The 23,725-nt window shown below is 38.1% G+C and overlaps 1 protein-coding gene across 1 annotated transcript; it reads right to left on the reverse strand.

Moving 5' to 3' along the window:
- Positions 1-2,211: 2,211 nt before the first annotated feature.
- On the reverse strand, positions 2,212-18,477 carry LOC149322383 (beta-2-glycoprotein 1-like). The gene is made up of 8 exons (XM_089540875.1): positions 18,382-18,477; positions 14,888-15,064; positions 12,724-12,823; positions 8,769-8,845; positions 5,971-6,159; positions 5,325-5,504; positions 4,088-4,285; positions 2,212-2,862 (listed from the first exon to the last, which is right to left on the reverse strand). Exons 1-8 carry the CDS (start codon positions 18,446-18,448, stop codon positions 2,792-2,794), a joined length of 1,059 nt encoding a protein of 352 aa, XP_089397001.1. The 5' UTR covers positions 18,449-18,477; the 3' UTR covers positions 2,212-2,791.
- Positions 18,478-23,725: the final 5,248 nt, after the last annotated feature.

The raw sequence follows: 23,725 nt of genomic DNA on the forward strand, positions 1-23,725 counted from the left end.
ACAGGTCACTTGCAAATAGCCTGCCATAGAGACTTGGTCTGACATGGTCTTTTAGGGTTCATAGTTTTGCACCACACTCCCATTCCTTGTCTGTTTCATTGTTCTGTGTGCAGTGCTTTCCTCTGTACTGTCAACACCATTGTTTTGGGGGGCTACACTCTGCTGATGCCTGTTTTTCCTTTGTAGAGTTCCCTAACAGTTTTTTTAAAAGCTGGTTTAAGGCAGGGATGGCCTGGATTGAATGCAGAACAAGCCTTTCCGCGTAAAGACAGTCTGCACCTAAATTGGGGGCTTTTTGGTCCCGTGTTATCTGGACAGGACGATTTGAGGGCAGGGGGAACCAGTTTTAATTGCCTGTGGAGAAATGCCCAAAGATCCGACATCTTTGCTGTTTATTACTGTATTGTGTCATTCTTTTGAAATGGATATTAATGGCTGGTCAGAAGATGCACTCTTACAGCAGCCTTAGGCATGACTCTATGTCCAGATTTGAGGCATGGAGCCAGTTTGTAACATCTCATGTCTGAGTTACTAGAATCACCTTTCTATCTCAGTTAAATAAAATTCCACTCGTGTACCTAGTTAATGTCCCTATTAGAAATATGGGAAAATATCTGGTGATACTTGTGCTTTATGTAGTGGCAAGCCCTCTAAAATGGTTTATTTAACTACTTATAGCACACCATCCAATTTTCTATTCTATTTGATTGCTTCAAGACTGCTTTTGGAGATGGAGAGGTCCTGTCTCATATTAATGGACTCTATCTCCTGTTCTACAGGTTCATCTATGCACATGTCTTGGAATGCTCTGCTTAGAGTGTCTGCCAATTGGAAGGAGTAACGTGGGTTCCACTTTATGTTCACATCATATATCTTAGGAGAACTCGGGAACTGAAGTCTAAAAGACACTGCAGAAATAATCTAGTTTGAGACCGCTTTCACTACCCTGGCTCAGTGCTAGGGAATTGTGCAAACTGTAGTTTATTGCGGCACCAGAGCTCTCTGACAGAGAAGGCTAAATTTTGCACAAAACTACAGTTCCTAGAATTCCCTAGCATGGAGCCAGGGTAGTTAAAGCGGTTTCAAACTGGATTATTTCTGCAGTGCGTTTTGGACATGAGTCTTCATTATAATCTTTAATGGTTTGTTGTATGATGGTATTTCTATTCTGTGTCAAAAGATAAACTGATGAAACATATATTGTCCAAGCACTACTCCTAGCAACTCCTTTTCTATCCACAAATACCTTATTTTTCTTTCAGTACTGTGCTGCTGGCCTTGCATCAAAACTGCTCCAAGACCTCCTTCTGAAGCATCACACTGCAATGTCCATTGCTCAGTTTGGCTGTAGTACTTCACTGTTGGAGCTTTGCTGATGATTTCTTTAATACTTTGGAATGCGTCTCATTGTGTCTGTTCCCATTTCCAGGCAGCTCTCTTATAGACTAGCAACATCAGTGGCTTAGAAACATCAGGCACTGGCCTTTAAAGTGGTTCTTTTCCTTTATGAGCCTTTTCATTCTTTTACTTTTCATAGAGGCTTCCACACATGCTCTGAATTATATTGTTTGTGGTTGCAAATGGTCTAAGTCCTGCTTCCCGGGAGCACCTGTTCTATACTTGGGGCCAATATGATAGATTTGAACCTTTGTTTCGACAATTCTACTACTCTCACAATTTGATAACATTTTTCTTCTTGGTATTTGATAACTTTTTTTTCTAGGCTAAAGTGAGATAAGTTTCTTTTATCCATCTCTCCTTCAAGACAGAGTCCTGTGTGTCACACACAATCTTATCCTGTATTAGGGGGTCTTTTATCTTTCCAAAGTTACATGTAAATGGCAGATACAGGTTATCTGTTCCTTCCTCTTTGCTTTTGGGTGAAAAACTGGTATTTCTCTATGGAGACAGTTGTCATGAGGATACACTCGGCCTCAGAGGAATGTTACAGTATTAACTGTTTTAGTGTTTCAGGTTCTCCTTCTCACTTTTCCACCCATATACCCCGCTAAATAATAAAACAACTTTATGTTCATTTTCTTCTCTTTATCAGCCATGGCTTCAAACCCTGCACTGTTCTCTCTTTTCACTCTATTGTGAATGGAACCTTTGAACCCTCTCGTCCAGAGGCTTATTTACACATTTTACTTACGAAATTTTCACAGCCATCATGTTTCATATGACATTCTCTAATTAAGAAACGATTCTCAGTTAATATAAACCGTGCATTTTATTTAATATGCATTCCTACAGAACAGTTACTGTCCTCTCTTTGTCTAATCTACACAAACACATTCTACTCTTCTTTCACTCTTCTGAATTCTTCTCCTAACACCACCTCACTGCTACTGCTGGTTTTACTTTTGAAGTCTATTTGTATTGCTACAGCTCACCAGGTAAATAATAGAATACATAACAGCAGATTATGGTGCAGTTACATTAAAACCAAAAATCTGTATAAACAAGTATGAAAGAAAAGTAATGCTGATCTAGACCAAAGCACTATTGCTAACACAGTATCTTTAGTATAAGTTTCTTTTCCATTACATTAACCTCTGCGTGGTAGTATGCTTTAAGAAAACTGAGCACATGGAACTTAAAATATAACGTGAGGGGAAAATGCACAAAAGATTACGTATCTTAAATGCAAAGGTAGCATTGCTGTTTTTTAAAGCCTGTTTAGGATAAACTGGCTACAATGTGTTTACATTGCTAGTAGATGTGATCTAGGAGAAACTTCAATGCTTCATCTGTATACTTCATCTTTTATCAACACTTGGATATAGCCTTTTCAGTTAGCAGTCTCGCATGGTGACAAGTCTGCTATGTCTGTTTTGAAGTAGGACGCAAACCATCCACGTTCTGTTTAAAATAAATTATGCATTCAGGTAAGTTAATTAACTCTCAAAGTATGTTAATGGTCCAGTTCATAGTCAATGGTATATAGATGAATGGTACTTAGAGAATATGAGCACAGTCTTCGGTATAGGCAAAATCAATGTCTAATCAATATTAATCCATGAAGCAATGATATTTCCATATGACAAATACAGGTTCATATTTCATATTTTTCCAAATAAGGTTGTATATGAACAAATAACAGTTTTTGTTATAAATTTACATAATTTTGCCACCTGATTTTTTAAAGTTTATCCCTCCCCATGTGTTTGTTCGGAAGGATGTTGCTTCCATAATATCAGCCCTGATGCTTTAAAAAAAGCTCATCTGTGTAACTCAACTGAGAAAAAAGAACATTTATTTGACATCTTGGCAGGTTATAGACCGCCGCTTTGAGGCGGTCTGCCGCCGCCGCCGCTTGCTCCGTAAGGGAGCCGTCGCAGCCAAACCGCGCGGCTCCGTTACGGAGCAAAAAAGAAGCTCCAAAATGGAGCTTCTTCTTGCGGCGCCCTAATGACGTTGCGAGGCGCCAGGGGCGCATTTGCGACGTCATTAGCGCCGCGACACGTTCGGACGCACAGCGTCCGATACGTAAAGATGATGGCGCCCGTATGAACAGGGCACCGCCATCTTGTACGTATTCTATACGTACTAGGGTTAGGGGGGTGCGGAAGCACCGCCCCTTCCTAACCCTAGTACGTATAGAATACGTACTAAATGGCGGTCTGTAACCCGCCGTAATTTCTATGTTCTCATGCTAGTTTCAGCACAGTTAATACCCTGTGCTCTTTCCCTGGCTGTTCAGAAGACATACAAACAAAGGACTTTGCCTCACTTGATTGCAGTGTCAACTACACACATTCCAAAATTATAGCATAGACCAAAAGCTATAATTCTCATGTCTCATGAAAGCATCCAGGCATCAGTGAAATGATCACCAAAGGCTGGTTGTGATTGTTTTCATTGTATAACAACCTGGATGTTTGGAAATGGGTTTCACCATCAACCATCCTGGAAATCTATTTAGCATCCTCACATCCAGTAATTTGCACAATAAAAACATTTACACTTCCTGTCCAGTTTTTAAATTTTACATGCCTAAATGATTATTAAATAGACAGCTTAATGTTAATGGGAAATAAGATATCTCATGTCTTTCATTTATCATACAAGAATATCTTGGTCATACCTTTGAAGCAGGCAGGGACTGTAAAATTGCCATCATCACACTGAGCAGGTACTTTATAACTACAGTGCTGTTCTTTGTTTTTACAGAAAAACCAGATGCTCTCAGCATGTTGTATTCCATTCTGGAAATGGTCTTGCAACTTTACTTTCTGGTTGTTGTACAACACAGTGGCTTTTTTGACAGGAATTGCACATGGAGCTGTCATGAGGGGGATGTAAACAACATGGTAGACAATAAAGCTTCTGTTGTTAAGTCAAATGTCACATTAATACAGAACTGTTAAAGCAAGTACTAACATCATTATTCAATCCAGCTATTTTATTAATAAAACAAGCAAAATTGCTCTGATAGAGGCTGTTACGTTAAAGAAATTTACCACAGGAATCTCTTAACTAAAATTATTTCTTGTGTGTCATCATAATTGTCAATTGTGTTCTGCCTCTCTATCATTTCTTCTACATCCTAAAGCAGGAAGCCACATGAAAAAAAGACAGCTATGAGTTTATTACTATTATAATAATTATATATAAGAATAATTAATTTTAATATAATAAATATCACATTATCATGGCAGTATCTTGTTGTAATATTTTACATGTGTAATGGTTTTACCTTAAAGGGCCCCACAAAATAAAATAAAATAGTTGCTAAACCTACTGACAGTAATCAGTCTTAACAATATCCAGAATTATCTTTGTCGATCTTGTGCTATGAACTAGGGTTCTATTTGGTATATCAAGATCCATGAAGGGCTGATTTCCGCCCCCCCCCCAACAACACAAACCTCCACACACTCAGCATCTGTGTTGTAGTTCTTGAAATCCTGTGGACCAGAATTTCTGATGGCATAGAGGGCTGTGGAGGAATGGGAGAAAGATAATGTCTTGTGGGCGTATGGCCATTTTGTGGGGAGGAAAATCACCTCCTGGATCCATGCAGTGAATTAGTCTGTCAGCAGATGGTCCCATCATTTGTGTGTATGTGTATGCATGTGTGTCCTACATGGTACCTTCAAATATTTCTTGTTTAGGTAATTATACATAGTGATGAAGAAGGACAGACAGATCCATACAGAACCCAACAAAAACAATGATTTGTATTTGTATTCAGAATTCTTTGATTCACATCTCAACACCTTATTTTATGATTATATAAGCTGTATTGTAAGGATATTAAAAATCATGATCATGTTTTTCAATGAATGCTTGTAAGTCTTGCAGATCACCAGACCCCATACCTCTGCAAATTGGTTTTGTTGACCACTGGCCTGTCTTCTCACATCTGGATTCTGTAGGGCCATCCAGGACATATGTTGGATTACAACCATAGGTAACAGTTTCTTTGTAATGATATGCTCTGCGAAGAAGCAAATATATATATCCATTTTCTATATCTTCTGGTTGTGAACACTCCACAGCTGTGACAGAAAGAAAGAGGCTATATTTGTAATAAAATCAGGGGTGTAGCCATGTTGCCCAATGTTAGCCATTTCATAACATGTTAACTTCAACGGTTCCATCATACGGTATTCTCAGATTTTAGTTTGTCAAGTCCTTAGAATTCTGTAGTCTTCCCTAACCTCCAAAGTATAGGACTGTATTGAAACTCTGTGGCAAAGAATTCTAAGAACCTCACTGAACCACCAATCCACATATTCCATGAAAGTTAAAGTGGTATGAAACTGTTCTGTGTACAAAGTGGTAGGGTTCAGATCCATCCCAGAAGAAAAACTATTTGTTTTGCTTTCAAAATTGATATAGCAACTGACTCTAGGAAAATAACTGCAGCAAAACTAGTATCAGTACATGATTCACAGACAACTTGCCTACCTGTCATTAAAATATCAAGACTATATTCATAGTAAAATTCATAAAGGTCCCTACCTTTGCATTCTGGAAGTGCACTCCAATTCCCATCGGCCTGACAGACAGCTGTTTCATTTCCAAATAGAACATAAGGCAATAAACACTGAAAATTGATTTCATCTTGGAAGACTGATATGTTTCCTGGCTTAAGTCTTTGGTAAGAAAGGACTGAAAACTCCGAAACTGGTGGTGGAGGGCAAATCACAGCTGGAAGCCAAAACAAATTTATTTCACATCAAGTAAACAGAAAACTCTCCTTGTATATGGTAGAGGAAGGGAACCTCAGGCCCTGGGGCTGAATCCAATCCTCTTGGCTTCCCCAGAGTGTCAATTCCCAAGTTATCCTCAACTGATGGCTTTCCAGTTTCTCTATCATTCTTCTCCATTCTAAAAGGCTGAAGGTACCAGATCTTCTCTGATCTTAGAAGCTAAGCAAGTCAGCCCTGATTAGTACCAGGGAGACCACTATATTTTTTCATCTCACCCTCCCCAGGCCAACCTTGCCTGCCACTAGAAGGCAGTTCCCAAAACTGAATTATCTGAAACTCACTTTGGGTCTTGGGCTCAAAGAGCTTCCCTACCCCATCATATGGAATTTATTACTATATTATATAAGCATATTTTGTATCTCTGTATGACACAATGCAGGGGGCTGTAAAAAAAAACAAACCCTAGAAAGCATGTGACATACTTCCCCTTTCAAAGAGCTCCATACATTGAAAAGGAAAGAATTCAACAGATCTACAAAAGAATCAAATAAAAACAATACAATTCTAAAACACAATTAAAATCAGCATAATAAAATGGCATATATAAAATCATTAAAATATAGTAAAATATATAAAATTATTAAAATATGAAAGTTAAAAATAAAGCACCCCCTCCATAAGTAGCCTCCATGCAAGCAATGACAGGGGGAGGGGGATTGGATTTGATGGCCCTTGAGGTCTCTTCCAGCTCTAGGATTATTTGATTCAATCATTCTACAATTGCTACTGAAGGGTTTCTCCTCAAAGATGGAGAATGTGGCGTCCTCAAAGGTATACAGGTGCCTTATCTACAACCTATTTCAGATCCAGACTAGCAAAAACATCCATGCCCACGTTGATTCCAGTGCTGCTGGAACACATGGTGTGCAACTGTATTCACAGGGAAAGTGCTTCTTTTAGGCATTAATATGATTCGGAAAAACTCACTGTTAACTCTGACTTTTACAGGAAAAAAAATTTCTTGAGGTTTTTGGCAATGTGTATCTTGCTCAATCTATGGCATTGGGAGGGTGGGGTGTAGCTGGTGGATGGCACTCTACAGCAAGCGTACTACTGCTATTTTATCCCTAATGTTCTGTGTACAGAATCACTGTTCTGAGGAGTGGTTGTGTGATTTTTGCCTGCCCTGACTGTGATTCTTATTTGTGAGGAATGTTTCCTTCATCAGTGTTTCTTTCTGTTTCACATCAAAGTCCAGCGGCTGTCCACAGAAGCACTTGGAAAGGGGGGGGGGGGTAGAGAGCGGGGGGGAGTAGAAGCTTCCCTTGCTTACTTCCCTTGCTCACTCACTGGGGCACAAAGTGGAGAAGAGGAGGGGATGGGGGTGCCACCCCATGCGTGTGTGAGGCTACTTGTTGATAGGTTTAATACATGCTGGGAAGGAGGGGAGCAAAGCTGCTTCAGATGATAATCTGATATAGCAAACATGTGAACAAGGTAGGAGGCTCCCTATTATATTGTTGTGAATTTAGGGGAAGGAAATGTGGGCCCAAAACCAAAGTGCATTCAGATTATAATGGGAATGTGTGATATTATTTGGGGTCAAACTGGGAAAGAATACTGTGAGGTAAGGGGAAATTATTTTGTCAGTGTGGTAATTCTTCCTCACGTGAGACTTGTGACGGAATCGGATCCAATATGAACTTCATGTGCAAGAATTGCTTTCAAACCTGGTTTTTACTGTAAGTCTAAATGGCCCCACAGATCCAGTTTTCACAAACAGAAAGTTGAAAACTCTCTTCACCACCATCTCAAAACATTCCACATAGAAGTCTATTTTGGGTTCTCTGTGTAAGAAACAAATCTGGCTCACTCCCAAAACAGAGTTATAATGCTTGCAATCTCTCCCTGATTCCTACTGGCCATATTTCTAGGTTATATTAACAATATACTATGTTTTTCATGTTTAGAATCTTAAATGCTACTTGTGTGTACCAAATTTACAGATTCCAGGCAATGGAGTATTACTTTACCTCTTTGGAGGTATTTCATGTGCCTTCTTTTGAGGGAGAGATCAATTACAATGCACCCAAGCCAACTATGGGCTTGCCATCTGCAGTTTCAGCTTCCACAGATGGCAAGCCCCAGCTTATTCAATGGGCGCTTGCACAAGCAGCTGTGCAAGCAGGCGCACATGCCCATTGAAAAGAATAGGACTTAAGGTCCTGTGTTTTTTGCTATCCATGAAAGGGGTGGGGGGTGTCTGGAACAGATCCCCCAAGAATAGCAAGGGACAACTGTATCTTCTTTTAGAGACATTTATTTTTAGATTGTCTTAAACTACTCCATGTGTATCAAGCTGCAGATGTTGTGTGACTATGGAAGGACCTTAATACATATGAATGAATACAAATGCCCTGTTTTGAAGGGTAGTGACACATGATTTGTGTACACAATCTTCATTTTGTCACAGTGTCTTAGTAACGTGCACAACATTTCAAGTTTGGCAGCTGGCATATGAATACCTCAATAAAATTTTCCAACCCCCTCATGAGTTGGTCACTCCCAGGCATTTTTACTTGCATACCAATAATGTTTCATACATACGATGACATTTAGGAAGCTTTTCACTCCATTGCCCATCTGCCTGGCATAGTCTGCTTTCATAGCCTCGTAGAATATACCTGATAATCAAAACATTTATATAACAGTAGTTTTTAGCATATTCTAAAGCGGTAAAAGATTTGTTCATACTGTATTAATATTCATACCAAACCCCTCCAACAGAAAACATTTGTTGGAACTTATGGCTTCATTTATATCAGCTATTATTTAGGCATGTATCGGTAGCTATGAATTTTTCATCACAAATCACAGTTCACTTTGGGCTTGCTTTCCTAATTGGAGGTACTCTTAAGAGACAGAGGTTATCAAAATTCTTCATAGCAACTACATGCACCATATTCAAGTCAACTATTTTATACTTTAAGCCTCCCCAAAAGTAATTAAATGGTTGGGAATACAGATTCACTGATTCAACTATCCATGGTTTGAAAATGTGTATATATCTTGATTTTGTCATTTTATATAAGGGAAACCATTCTACCCCATTGTATTTAATAAGACTTGAGCATCCATGGATTTTGGTATCCATGGGAAGTCTTAGACCTAAACCTCAGTGGATATGAATGGCCCACTGTGGGAACAATACCAGCTAAATCCATTTCAGTTCAAACCTTAACGTTTTTCATGCTTCAACACCAGGCACAACTGAATAATGAATTAGGGTTTACAAGATAGTATTCTTTCAATTATGTGATATTATTATTCCACCATTTAGTGATACCATACCTTAGCAACTATAAAAGTACCTAAGGGGTTAAAATTGCACTGCATATGGAATTACAGCTATAATGTACTGCAGTAAACACCTTAGTTATTGGGGAATTAATTATACCAGTAAGTAACTAGTTGCTTTCATACTTCAGTCACCATATATTTGAAAGTTCACTGTTATTGAAAATTAGGAAACAGACATTTAGAACAATAAGTAAATATGTTGTTCACATTTCTCATGTGCTGCTTCCTTTCTTTCAGGGAGTTTCAGCCCCCTAACTACGGAAACTTTTATAATTGGCAGTCCCTCCTTGCAGGCTGCTGTGACCCAGTCTACAGCCATGAAGGAAGGAAGGCAGGAAGAAATTAACGAGATAGATAGATAGACAGACAGACATTATAGATAGATAGTCCCACTCTTGTACTAAAAGTATCCAGTGCTGTGTACAGCTGGACCCTCTATAAGCTAATTTTTTATGTAGGTCACACAGAAAAAGCCAATTAGAACTGTCACACTGTTGACCTTTTCCTAAGAAAGAGAACTAGCCAACTTCTGCATCCAATTTGCCCTTTAGGTTTGTGTTAACAAAATGTAGAAAAGTCTTGAATTTATGTAAATATTTCTGCACAGTGCTGCAGCGTCTTGTTTATATGATAACTATCACCACTCAAGACAGCCTGAAATACATTTTAAGAAAGCAGTTCATGGATAATAAATACTTCATTCCAATGTTACAGGCTGAATGCTAATTTGATAAATAGTTTGTCAAATTCAAGCCTCTGAACCCTGAATATTATGGAAATAAGTATGTCTATGTAAAGTTTAAAAAGTATTTGTGCGTCAAATAGCATACCATTAAGAATGCAGGCTTATCAGTTCTAGATATGAAGACAATCTGACTTAAAACAAAGCGATAAGGAGAAAATAGAAGGTGTAAACAAATGACCAGTGTATAATGTTGTTTGTTGTTGTTGTTGTGTGCCTTCAAGTCTTTCCCAACTTTTGGCAACCCTAAGGCAAACCTACCATGAGGTTTTCTTGGCAAGATTTGTTCAAATGAGCTTTGCCATTGCCATCCCCTGAGGCTGAGAAGATGTGAACTGTCCAAGATCAGCCCTTAGATTTCATGGGTGAGCTGGGAATCAAACCCTGGTCTCCAGAGTTATAATCTAACACTCAAACCACTAATAATGACAAAACCAAAAAAGGTGTATTGCAGTGGTACAAAAGGGTAACTAATAACTAATGGCTGATTCACTCAGCTGTAAGCAGGCTGATGTAGTCACTTGGCAGACAGTCAACATAATGGTAGCTAGTGAGATTCCCAGTCAGGGGCATCACTAGGAGGTGTAAACTGCATGACACTTTAAGGGGGGGGATGGTTGACACCATTTGCTCCCCAAATATCTGACTTTTGGCAGAAATGGGCTTTGGCATTCACCTGTGTCCCTTTAAAATGCTGAAGAGTGGAGTGAGACTCAGTGGGAGAAAGGAGAGGCCCCAGTTTTTTAAAATAATTTTTAAAATTAATTACATTAAATTTTGTTTTTAAGCTATTTTATTCTTTTTAAAATTTCTTTTTTTTAATCACACCTTAGCAAATTTTCACTTTAACCACAAGAAACTAAGGCCATGTAAATACATTTAGGATGTGCATATGATATCATAATTTAAAGGTATAATTTTAATTTTGCTAGTTGCCTATGTCACAACTATTACCATTACATTCAGTGATATATGGGAAATATAATGTATGAGTAACATTAGTACACACACAAAAAAACATTACTAAGGATTCTTTATGGTGTAGTATGAAAGGAGGTCAATGGGGGCTGATACCTTGCGTTACTGTACCGGGTGATGCCAACCCTAGTGACGCCACTGTTCCCAGGTGGTTTGTCCCTAAAGTGACCTCATAAATCTCACTTCCCATTAGAGAAGAATATAAATGTTGATATTAATGGAAACTACTGGAATTCATCTCTGATTGGGCAGACAGAGGCTGAAGATAGTATAAAGGCCACCTCCTAAGAAATGAGAGTCACGCTGTTTTGCACAGCTTCCAATTAACCTATGCAGCTGATGGTGTTCTTTGATGACAGATACCCATAAAATGCTAGTAAGAGACAGCAAGGGTGAAATTCTGCTCTCAGATATGTTATATTTCTTATGTAAAATAAAGAATTGCTGGCTAAATATATAATGAACACCACAATGAACTGCAATGCCTCTGTGCTTCCACCACAGACAGAATATGGTTTAGGATTTCCCAGTATTCTGTAAAATGTATGATCCCTTACAAGTGAAATCTTTATGAAGGGCTATGGTATAAGATGTGTAAGAACTTACATGAAATGTAAAGCAAATGATAAGCTATGTGCCTAGATGCTAAGAATATGACAGAAGCAGAGTGTATATAGGAGCTTATTGCATTAACAAATAAGCTGGTTTACCTCTTCCATCTTGAATTAAGGATCCAGGATGCCCCCAGATGTTATCATACCTAAATCGTGGCCGCCACCAGGATCCATCCCGGTTGAAGCCTCACTCAGCCGACCAATTTTTGAAGTTGGAAGCTCCCCAATTTTAAAAAAAAAAGTAATGCTTCAACCCGGGATGCATCTAGGCAACAGCATTCTGGCTAAATTGGTGACGATTTAGGTATGATAACATCTGGGGGCATCCCAGATCCTGAATTCAAGACAGAAGAGGTAAACCGACTTAATTATTAATGAGATAAGTGCCATAGTCTGGTGGCACAGTGATTAAATGCTGGTACTGCAGCCAAAATGTTGTGAGTTCAGTCCTACAGGGCTTCAGGGTGACTCAGCCTTCCATCCTTTCATAGGCTGATAAAATGAGTACCCAGCTGGTTGGGGGCAATTGGCTAACTCATTGTAAACCACTTAGAGAATGCTTAGCACTACAAATTAGAATAGAGATGTAACTGCTATTGCTATATATATGTATAACAATGTCTTTTTTCATAAATGGACATTCTCTCTTCTTAAAAATTCTGAGATTCCAAGATGTAAAAGCGCCTAAGCGGAATATTGATACTAAATCTGCCTGTTTGTGCTGTACTTTGATCCCAAATTGGGAACCTAGACAATCAGACAGTGATAAGAGGGACTACTAAACAGATACAGATTAACCCTCCATCCCTCATTCTAAAGAGCTAGGAGGGTGGAAGTACATCTGTTTCAAAGACAACATACAACTCACCCAGAATCGCATGAATAATTTGCAAAATTCATAAAGTCAAGGCCTGTGAAATGTACATTTCCATTCATCAAGGGTTCAGGTTGGTTGCATTTTTTGGGTGCTGGAATACATAATAAATTTTCCATTACATTTGGATGATTAGATAGAGAGGTAAACAGATTATAGACAGATATGAAACAATTCCGGATCTCCACTAATGGAATCATTTTAAAAGATTCATTACATATTTTGTTCATAACAACCACATGGGGCACAGTATAAGAACTAATCAACAAAAGTTAGCCACATTAAGAACAGAGCCTGCAAAAATTATTTTACTGAAGATCCCAGTATCAAGCATGACTACTGATTGTAGGAGGTATACTCCAGTAACTTTTTCAAGCTTTGATTAAAATTACAATACATTTCTAACTACAATGGATTCCTTCATAGTGATGGTAGTAGCTCATTAGTGGGGCATTTTGGATACCTTTTTTAAAGTACAGTTGAAAACCTAGAAAAGATTCATTGCCTCGTTGATAAGGGAACCACCACCAACTACTAGAGTATATTTTTTGTGCAGAGAAGCAACTAGTTACAAACACCAGGCTGCTGTTGATGTGAAAGAATATCTGTCTCAGACCCCAGAACACTGTTTCAGAGCAAACACCATATATACTTGACTATAAGTTGACCTTCTGTATAAGCCGAGGGCAGGTTTGGGGGACAAAATTGTGGATTTTGATATGACCCATGGATGAGTCAAGGGTAAAATTTAGGGTCATATAACAAAGAAGGTAAAGGATGAAGCAAAGGGAAAACAATGCCAAAGAACTTACAGAATTCTAGCTGTTTGTGCTCACACTAAAGGTTGGATGGATGAGAGACTAGAAGGCCTCAATGCCTTTAGGACAGGTTACACTCTTGCCTTTCACCAGGGATGGTTCCTTTTTATATAAGAGTTAAAGTACAGTACTTACATTGACTTGTGGATACACTGACTCAGTTTTTTGGATTAATTTTTTGATTAAAAATTTTGGACTTATACATGAGTATACACAGTAATACCAGATGAAGCAGACAAACATAACAGTAAGGGATAAGCAGATTTTTAGTTCAAATGTCCTTAAAAGTATTTTCTACGTCCAGCTTTGCGTTGTGGTGGACAAGGATTACAGGGCTACACTGAGATATATAGTGGTAAATGCTGATGTGCAGGCACTCAGTCACATCTTCCTAAAGAGTCCAAGAATGCAGGAAGCTCTGCTTAGCCACATCATTCCTAACAGATTTAATTTTCACCAAGAGTGGTTCTTTTGTAAGGCAGATGGCTTACATGAAGTTGTTAGTAACTGTTGTTGACAACAACAAGGTGTTGTTGTTAACTGTCATCAAGTATTTATTGCAATCCTGTGAATAAGAGACTTCCAGGTCACCTTGTCATTAACACCCTGCTCAGCTCCTGCAAACTCAAGGCCATGGCTTCCATGATTGTGTCCATCCGTCTAGAATGGGGTCCTCCCCTTTTCCCATTGACTTCTATCTTACTAAACATTACTGTCTTTCCTAGTGAGTCATATGTTCTCATGATATGGCCAAAGTATCACAGTCGTAGTTTAGTCATCTTTGCTTTTTTCCCACCACCATGGAAAGATAGTGCCATTGGTGGGTAAAGGCCAAGACACCCCATTATATTTGCATTTCAATAGAGATAACTGACAAGAACATATTGGTGCTGAGAGAAAAACATATCTCTGTTTTCTGTACTACTGTAAGGATTACAGATTAACACAGAGGAAACAGGGGGATTCCACGATTCTGTCCTCTGGAATCCGGCGATTTACACTTGAAGGAGGGACCTTTGGAATCCATAGCCAGGGTCAGGGGCAGAGCCATAGTTTGTTTACTGTTTTGATTTGTTTGTTCACTGGTTGGTTGGTTGTTGATGCCATGTACATCCAATCTAGAAGGATGAGGTGTAAATATGTAAAATAAATAAATAGGTAAAGAATGCCTAGACTTTCTTGATTTTGGGGAAAAAAGGAAATTCAGTTGGCTTCTAATAAAGAATTACAACAGTTGATATAGCTACAATAGCTATATCAAACTGGAGATTATTTTATCCACACACAACTACATAGCGAGCTAAAAAGCAACAAAGCAAACTGGAGAAAAATATACTTACCTACACATTTTATGGAAATAGAAGGCCATCTGCCAGTGAAAGGGCAGGTATATCTCCATTTGCCTGACTGATAAAGATACCCAGGCTGACAGTGGTATATAATTTTTTCTCCAACATTGTATTCTGCTTTGGCTATACTGACAGAAGCAAATGGTACTGCAGGTGGTCTAGGACAGACTAAAAAGGACAAAGCATTTTAATAATTGAGCCATTTAATAATCCATGCATGCATTGACTACTCTTCTCCCATCTTACTAAAGCAATGTTACAGACAGTTAAATAAACTGTTTGTAGGATTCATAAACTATTTAAAGTTTAATAAGTTTATTAAAAATAAATGTAACTGCTTCTGTTTTCAGAGATGATGCAATGAAAGGAAAATAAACTCTTTACCTGATGATGGTAAATTAGGGAGTAGGACTGTGATCCATGTAATCTAACACAAACTTTCTTACATACCGAAGAAGGAATTAGAATGCCACTGGGGCTGTGTCTGCCCTACAGAAATAATCCAGTTTGCTACCACTTTAACTTCAGGAGACCTGCCACTCAGAGCTATTGCCAGCCCACTTGGTATATATGTCTTTCAAGAGGCCTTACTTTCCAGGTTACAGTGAGAAAAAAAAGGCCATAAATCGTTCATGTTTCACTGGGAGTCTAAATGCCTCATCTTTTAAATGTATACTGTGGCCTGTTACAGACAGCCAAAATAAAGCTGCTTCGAGTCACAGTGGAGGTACGGTGTTTCAATGATGCATGCGTCCTAAGAGTCCAGAAGTCGCACCAAAGCCATGCTCCAGACTGGAGCGTGGCTTTGGTGTGGCTTCTGGACTCTTAGGACACATGCATCATTGAAACACTGTACCTCCACTGTGACTCGAAGCAGCTTTATTTTGGCTGTCTGTAACAGGCCTGTGTCAGTATTCTTGTAATTCTTTATCACAGGATCGTTTTTGAGGCCCTAAACACCTTTACTTGTAATATGCACATTTCTCCCAAAGCTGACCAATGGGAAAGAAGCAATCAGCCCTCCACTTGGGCTGGTTTTCAATGGCTTGGTGAAGGAAGAGATTTTGCCTTGCAAGTTGCTGGTAAATAATAGAAGGCTTTGGGGTAGCAGAAAGCTGCAGAAATAGTTTGACCCCCCCCCCTTAAACATCCATGTCTCAGTGCTATGGGATTCTGGGAATTGTAGTTTCTTGTGGCACCAGAGCTCTCTTGACAAAAGGAGGCTGAATGGGCCACAGAGCTACAGTTCCCAGGATTCCATAGCCTTGAGGAGGAGGAGGAGGAGGAGGAGGAGGAGGAGGAAAGCTGAGGCAGTGGCCATTAGGTCTGCCTTGTTTTTTTTGGTTTTTTAAATTATTTTTAAAAAATATAAAATACTTATTTTATTTTATTTTATTAATTTTTATTATTGCTTGTTTTATTTTATTTCATTAATTATTATTATTGCTTGTTTTTATTTTATTTTATTAATTATTATTATTGCTTGTTTTTATTTTATTAATTTTTATTATTGCTTGTTTTTATTTTATTAATTTTTATTATTGCTTGTTTTTATTTTATTTCATTAATTTTTATTATTGCTTGTTTTATTTTATTTCATTAATTTTTATTATTGCTTGTTTTTATTTTATTTCATTAATTTTTATTATTGCTTGTTTTTATTTTATTTCATTAATTTTTATTATTGCTTGTTTTTATTTTATTTCATTAATTTTTATTATTGCTTGTTTTATTTTATTTTATTAATTTTTATTATTGCTTGTTTTATTTTATTTTATTAATTTTTATTATTGCTTGTTTTTATTTTATTAATTTTTATTATTGCTTGTATTTACAGTGCGCCCGCGCCATACGCGGGCGCGCCATATGCGGACTTGAGCGTACGCGCTCAAGCCGCGGTGCACGCCTGGGGCGGAAGGGGCGGCGCGTCCCATTCAATTGAATGGGCGTGCGTGCCCGTTGCGCCCCGCGTGCACCTGCGCTGCCGCGCCACCGCGCACGAGCCCCATTGTTTCCAATGGGGCTCAAGCATAGGCGGAATTCGCCTTACGCGGAGGGATCCAGAACGGATCCCTCCGTGTAAGGCGAGGACACACTGTATTTTATTAATTTTTATTATTGCTTGTTTTTATTTTATTTTATTAATTTTTATTATTGCTTGTCTTTATTTTATTTCATTAATTTTTTATTATTGCTTGTTTTGTTTTATTTCATTAATTTTTATTATTGCTTGTTTTTTATTTTATTACATTAATTTTTATTATTAAATATATACACCCCTGCCTTGTTTTTATTTTCTTTTTCATTATTTTTTATTATTAAATATATGCAAGTGCATTTTTTGTGTATTTATGGCGCTTTGAATGCTAACAAGTCTGCCTTTCCTGGACAATTATAGTGGTGATGATGATGGTGGTGGTGGTGGTGATATTGATATCAAGAAGCCTCTGAGGCACGGCCAATGTAAGTTGCTGTGATTTTTACAAACTCATGCGCAGTGAAGAAAAACCACAGTCTCTTGACCAAGTACACACTTCTGAGAAGTACAGTTGAACCCGAGGGCAAGTACATTTCTGCCATCTGTCTAGGAATAATGCCAAAATGTCCTCCATTTTGATCATGCCTAAAAAACATGCATTTATATTAAAAAAATTTAAAAGCCCTCAATTTTTTTGTGCGTCCTCCATTTTTAAAAATGTATCCTACATTTGAAAATGTTGCCTTACATTTGTCCTACATTTGTCCCGGTTTGGAGGTCCTGACTTATGGCAACCCTATGTATGGTAAGAGTTCAACTTCCAGCATTCCTCACTATTGACTGGCTAGGACAACTGGGAGCTCTAGACCAACTAACAGTCCTTGATTAAGATATTGATTAAGTGAGTCATTTACTCACATTTTGGCATTTTTGAACTTCTCCTACAAATCTGCCCTCAAAGGTAAGGTGATAGCCATTAATAATAAGTTTAAAATAAAGGTCTGAATTCAGTCACTAATCCCAGCTAAAGAAGATCCATTCAAAGGGATCTCTAATCCCAACTTGAGTAGATCCATTCAATTAATGATAAGTGCTGACTTCCCATTCAGCAATTAAATTCAATGAGTTTACTTTAATCAGGATTAGCAACTGGGGGTTTATATTCTATAAATATGATGCTACCCTTGGCTCTTTGTTTATCCAACAACAAGTATGAATGCAGCATGTACCACAATGGGCTGCAGTATTCCCAATGAAACAGATTATCTGAACACATGATATGTGTCCACACTGAGCTGGATGGCATTGCATACCACATTCTTCATGCATGTGACTACTGATTTATTGACTTATGTATGCCATACTTTGTTTTAATGAGGCCTTTCAAAGACTCAAATCATGTGAAATAATCAGTCAATCAAATTAAAAAACCTTTGTCCTGTCCCCTCAAAATACATGGTGTGTCAAAATACAGTGATTAGTCCTAAAGATGATTACAGAGACTTACCTATGGCTGCAAAGGCAGTATGAGCTGCTACAGCAATGGTCCCTAAGATGAGGAGGGCTGGAGACATTGCTGTTGAGTTGCGTGCTGCCAAAATGAGCCTAAAGTCAGTACTTTGGTTCCTAAAATAAATAGAACAGAAAGGCTAAATATTAACTCATATTGTTTATTTAATTTTTTTGTAAATAAAAGCACCAAGTCTGGGGAGCAATTTCCAATGCTGCTGAGTAAACAGATGGAACATGCAATCAAAACATTCTTCAATTCTTACAAGAAACCGGATAGCGGTTCAGTTCAAAGGTCTCCTTTTTGTTTGGGAACCTTTTGTGACCATATCTTTTTGTACACTGATTGTTTTGTTACACAATATTTATCGTAGGAGGAGAGTGAAGGAAGCTGATAGGCTGGATGCTGCATTGTATACAACATACTGCTTTTTACCAAATTTAAAAAGACAGTTTCATCACTTTGGAAATTTTCTGTTTGATAGGTATCTCTTCCTCTGGGAAAATACGTTTGATATATAAAAGTTCAAAGTTGCAGTCCTATGCCCAGTTACTTTCAAATGGCTCTTACTAAATTCAACATTACTTTTGTTTCTGAAGTTAGTACAGGGTAAACACACTGCAAATGTTACACAAATCAACTTTGAAATACATGCAAAATGAAATCTATTGAAGGAGTAGATAGGGCCAATCCTATTACTCAGAAATAAATATTCTGAGTTCTATGGGGCATTATTCTTAGGTAGCACAACTCTGAATTAATAAATTGTATATAAAACAATAGACCAACCTAGATTTGTTGACTTGGAAGCTTGTCCCAGAGGTTCCATAGAACATATAATGACTTCTGGGGATGTCTGCTCAGAAGTAAGCCCTGTCTACTTCAATGGAACTTATTCTCACATAAATCCACACTGTTTTGTGACTTGGATTTTGCAACAATCCAAGAGAGCTGCTCAATACATTTTCAAAGGATTTGTACTTCATGGGTGAAACCTGGACCCAGGTAAGAGCACCACCCAAAATGGAGGGTGGTCTTGCAGTTGTGCTTTTTCATAGGCTTTGGGTGTTAATCAATGCAGTCAACAAAGCAGATGCAGTTAATTCTGTTTTCATTTAACAAAGGTATAGATGCACTCAAGTAGTACTGTAACTAAATTAGGGCTAACATCATTAATTTTGTGGCACAACTGTAACTTGCAGCTATTTCTGTGGATGAGGCATGAAGTTGAAGTATGAGTTTGCACTGTGCTGCTTGCTGCTTTGTGTTCTGGTGTGGATGTCCAGAAGGCAACAAGATGAGGAGGAGAGGAGCCATCAATCCTTCCACCTGGCCTTAGATGCAACTATGTAACAAGCAGCATCAGCTGAAATTCCCTTTTCTACACAACTATTAAAGGCACAGGAATCCTTGCTAGTTTCTCCTTCTGGCAACTCTTATTCTGCAACTTTCCTCTCTCAATAGAAATGAGATTAGACTGTAACAGTAAAACATTATGGGTAAATGCAGCAAAAGAAGCAGCAGCAAAATGAACTCAAACCCACGGATTATACTGTAAAAATTTATCTCTGTTCCTCACCCAGCCAGATGTGGTTTTTGATGTAAAGCAGTATGAGAAGAGCACCTGTGCAAACTCTTTAAAAGATGAATTGCCAGTGCTGGAGGTTTTCACTTGTGATGTTGGAGGAGGACATAGCTAGGAAAAAGGGAGTTCAGGGACTCTGGAGAAGACTGAGGGCAGCAAAGACAATCTTGCAGGATTATGAGCAGCTGTAAGGCCATCCTTGTCCCACCTGGAGGCAAAAAGAGCCCCATGGGAGGACATTACTTGTCACAGAAGAGGAACAGTCAAGAAAAGAGGGTACAGAAATAAATTAAATTATGACTTTGCTTTCCTCTATTTATATATTTAAATATTTGTTTCCTGTCCTCTATGCAAAAATCTCAGGGTGGCATAAAATAAGACTTGTAGATCCATTTGAATGCTGATAACTCAGTGCAGCTCATTTACCATCAGATGAGGATAAACAGTATTGGCTTATGACCAGAGCATGCATTTTTATGACACCAACACAACTGGAGGTGTGATAAAGTTCTTTTTGTTGATGTGTGCCTTCAGGTCATGGTGATCCATCACAGGGTTTTCTGGGGCTGAGAGTGTGTGATTCACCAAACGTCACTGGGTGGGTTTCTATAGTTCAGCAGAGAATCAAACCCTGATCTTCAGAATCATAGTCCAACACTAAAACCACTACACCATGCTGGCTCTCTCAAGCTAATGTGCCTCTCCAAAACTGAAAGACTAGACTACTGTTTTTAGATAGCTTGTGCCCTTGAGATTGAACATGGTTGTAGTACTACTAAAACAGCAGAGGTTCCATCCTAAAGTGGGTTTCACAATTTTGTGAGTTATTTAGAATTCTCTTCCAAAATCCTCTTAAAACTGTGGTTCAGGGGAATGCAGTTGAGAATGCTAAGTAGGTGTGGTATTTAAAGTGGAATCAGCCTTAACTAATACAATTGTGTAATTTGAAACCACTCAGATTTATTTGCCTCTTCACAGCTGGAACAACCCTGGAAGCAGAACTTCCTACAGCCAGAGTAGCAAGGAGCTATCAGATGTTGGCAGTATCACTTGCAATGCATGCTAACTTATTTCATTTTTCCATGTGACATGGCCTTTAATAGCAGCATAAGAGATATCCCAGGAAGAGAAAAGTAAAAAGAGAAAGTATTCTTAGTCTGCATCTGCATTGCAGAAATAATGCAGTTTGACACTGGTTTAACTGCCATGGCTGAGTGGTATGGGATTCTTGGATTTGTAGTTTTGTGAGATATTTAGCCTTCTCTGTCAGAGAGTCCTGGTGCTACAATAAACTCTAAATCCCAGGACTCCACTGGATGGAGCCATATCAGTTGAACCAAATTGCATTAGCTGTGCAGCCTGGCATTGGCTTAGTTTTTTTTATTTGTTTCCTTTTGTTGGATTCCATCCTCCCTATCATCAAGATGTTTTCTTTTTGCATTTAAAATACAAATTTATAATACTGAAATACAATTGATTGATTGATTCTTGATCAATAGTGCTTTTAAGTGCTACATCTTGACCAGTTTAGACATCCTTGGCATATTTCCCAAGAGGCCTTCTGAGTTTAAAAAGGAATGACATTTCATTCATTTGTGCAAACCGGCAATTCATTGATATGTGCAGTCTATTGAAACACACACACCCCACTAATATACAAAGTATGCAAAAAAATGAAGACAGCTGATAAAAATATACAAAAATTTATCCATTATTCCAGTAAGCTGAATCTTCATAAATATACAATAATAGCACCTACAAGGAAAACCACTGCAATAAAAGATCATTCCAAAACTCAGATATTAAATATACACTCCTAATAAAGAAAGCATAAGTTGTATATCAAAGAACATAGTTAAGCTACCAAAAATATGATTTTATAATTCTCTTGGCTGCACAGTTCTTCAGCTCCAGTTACAACAAAAACTATTTAAAGTTATTTGTGGAATCCTCCTCTCTAAAAGCTAGATGAGAACCACAGACTCCTGAGCCAGACAAAGTTCACTGAACACTGAAGTTTTAAAGACTAGTAAAACACCAAGTACAGCTCGTTTATCACCTGACACCATTTTTAGGCACCATGGCATCACATCCAATTGAGCTATTTAAATAATTACTCACCAAAACACATTCTCATCATTCTTGTTCTTGTCCAAGTTAATGCTTTTAGTGAAATGAAGAAAATAAATCCAGATGCTGTTTTTAAAAAATTGTCCATAGCCTAAGTCTAATTGTCAATCCTAACTAGAGTAGACCCAGTGGAAACTTGGTGTCAATACTTGTGTAAATTTCATTGATTCATGCTCAGCTCCACTTCCATGACCTTAAACAAAATGTCTGCGTTACTCCAGATACAAAAATGTCCAGCTGCTTATGTGGAGGATCTCATATATGCATAAATCACCCACAAGATTCTGGCTCATTTGGGGCCAAGGACCAGTTCAATCTTGTCAGTCCTGAGTGTGCACACATGATATGGCCTATGCCCTCTGCTGTGCCATTCACCATCTGAGGTCTAATTTGCAATGCAGAATTAATGTACTTTGACAACACTTTAACAGTCATGGCTCCATCCAACAGAATTCTGGGATTTGTAGTTTGTTGTGACACTAGAGCTCTCTGACAAAGAAGGCTAAATAGCTCACAAAACTACAAATCCCAGAATTCCATCTCTCTCTCTCTCTCTCTCTCTCTCTATATATATATATATATATATATAATATAGTGTCAAAATATATTATTTATACAGTGCAGATGCAGCCTGAATCATCACATTCTGTCCAGGATTTACATAACGGCGGCCTGCAGTGACTGGGTGATGAGTTATATCATATTCTTGGAGAAGTTACTTTTTGGGACTACAACTTCCAGAATTCTCAAAGCTCATATGGCTTATGTGTGGTTGGGAAATTTGGTGCGTTGTACTCTCAAAAGTCAGTGTGATGTAGTGGTTTGGGTGTTGGACCAGGATTCAAATCCTCTCTCAACCATGGAAACCCACCGGGTAATTTGGACAAGTCACACTATCTCAGTCTCAGAGGAAGACAAAATACCCCCCTCCCAGTCTTAAACAGATGTTGTCAAGAAAACCATGTGATAGGGTTGCCATAAGTCAGAAATGACTAAAAGGCACACAACAGCAGCAGCAGCAACGACAACAAACTATTCAAATATAATGTTGCCAAATTCTGGGTTTATTATCTTAGGTCACTTGTATCCTGTCCCTAGTTTCAGCATTTTTGGGCTTTTTCATTAGTATATCATTGCCAGAAGCACAGGTTAGTGTGTTCTAGTTAGGAAGTTCTGTTTAAAAAGATGACAATGGTATATGCAGTAAAGCTTCTGTCAAACCTGCAGTCCCCTTAACTTCAGTGTAGGATTTTGCCTTTGGTCATTACACTGTTACAGTATATATTTCTCTTTGACAGAAGATCAAACATCAGGCATTGTTATATTGCTTTTCAATATTACAATAGTTTAGTTTTAGGCTTATATATTTTTAAATTTTATATACACAATTATATATGTATATATACATATATAAATTAAATTATATTGAATCGCTTTTGCCACAAGAAACTTTCATATTGTATGTAATTTCCTGTATTTGTCAGAGACACTGCAGCAATATCCCTGTGTTGCTTCCCCAATGGATATCCTGGAGTGCATTTCTGAAAGGTTTGAAACTCTTCCAAAAGTAATTAAGCTGAAACCAAGCTGGCTTGGCTAGAAATGCCTACCTGCATTTTGAATTCT

Source organism: Sceloporus occidentalis, unplaced genomic scaffold (genome assembly GCF_023333645.1).
Source record: "Sceloporus occidentalis isolate IW3139 unplaced genomic scaffold, rSceOcc1.0.p SCAF_1, whole genome shotgun sequence".
Taxonomy (NCBI): domain Eukaryota; kingdom Metazoa; phylum Chordata; class Lepidosauria; order Squamata; family Phrynosomatidae; genus Sceloporus; species Sceloporus occidentalis.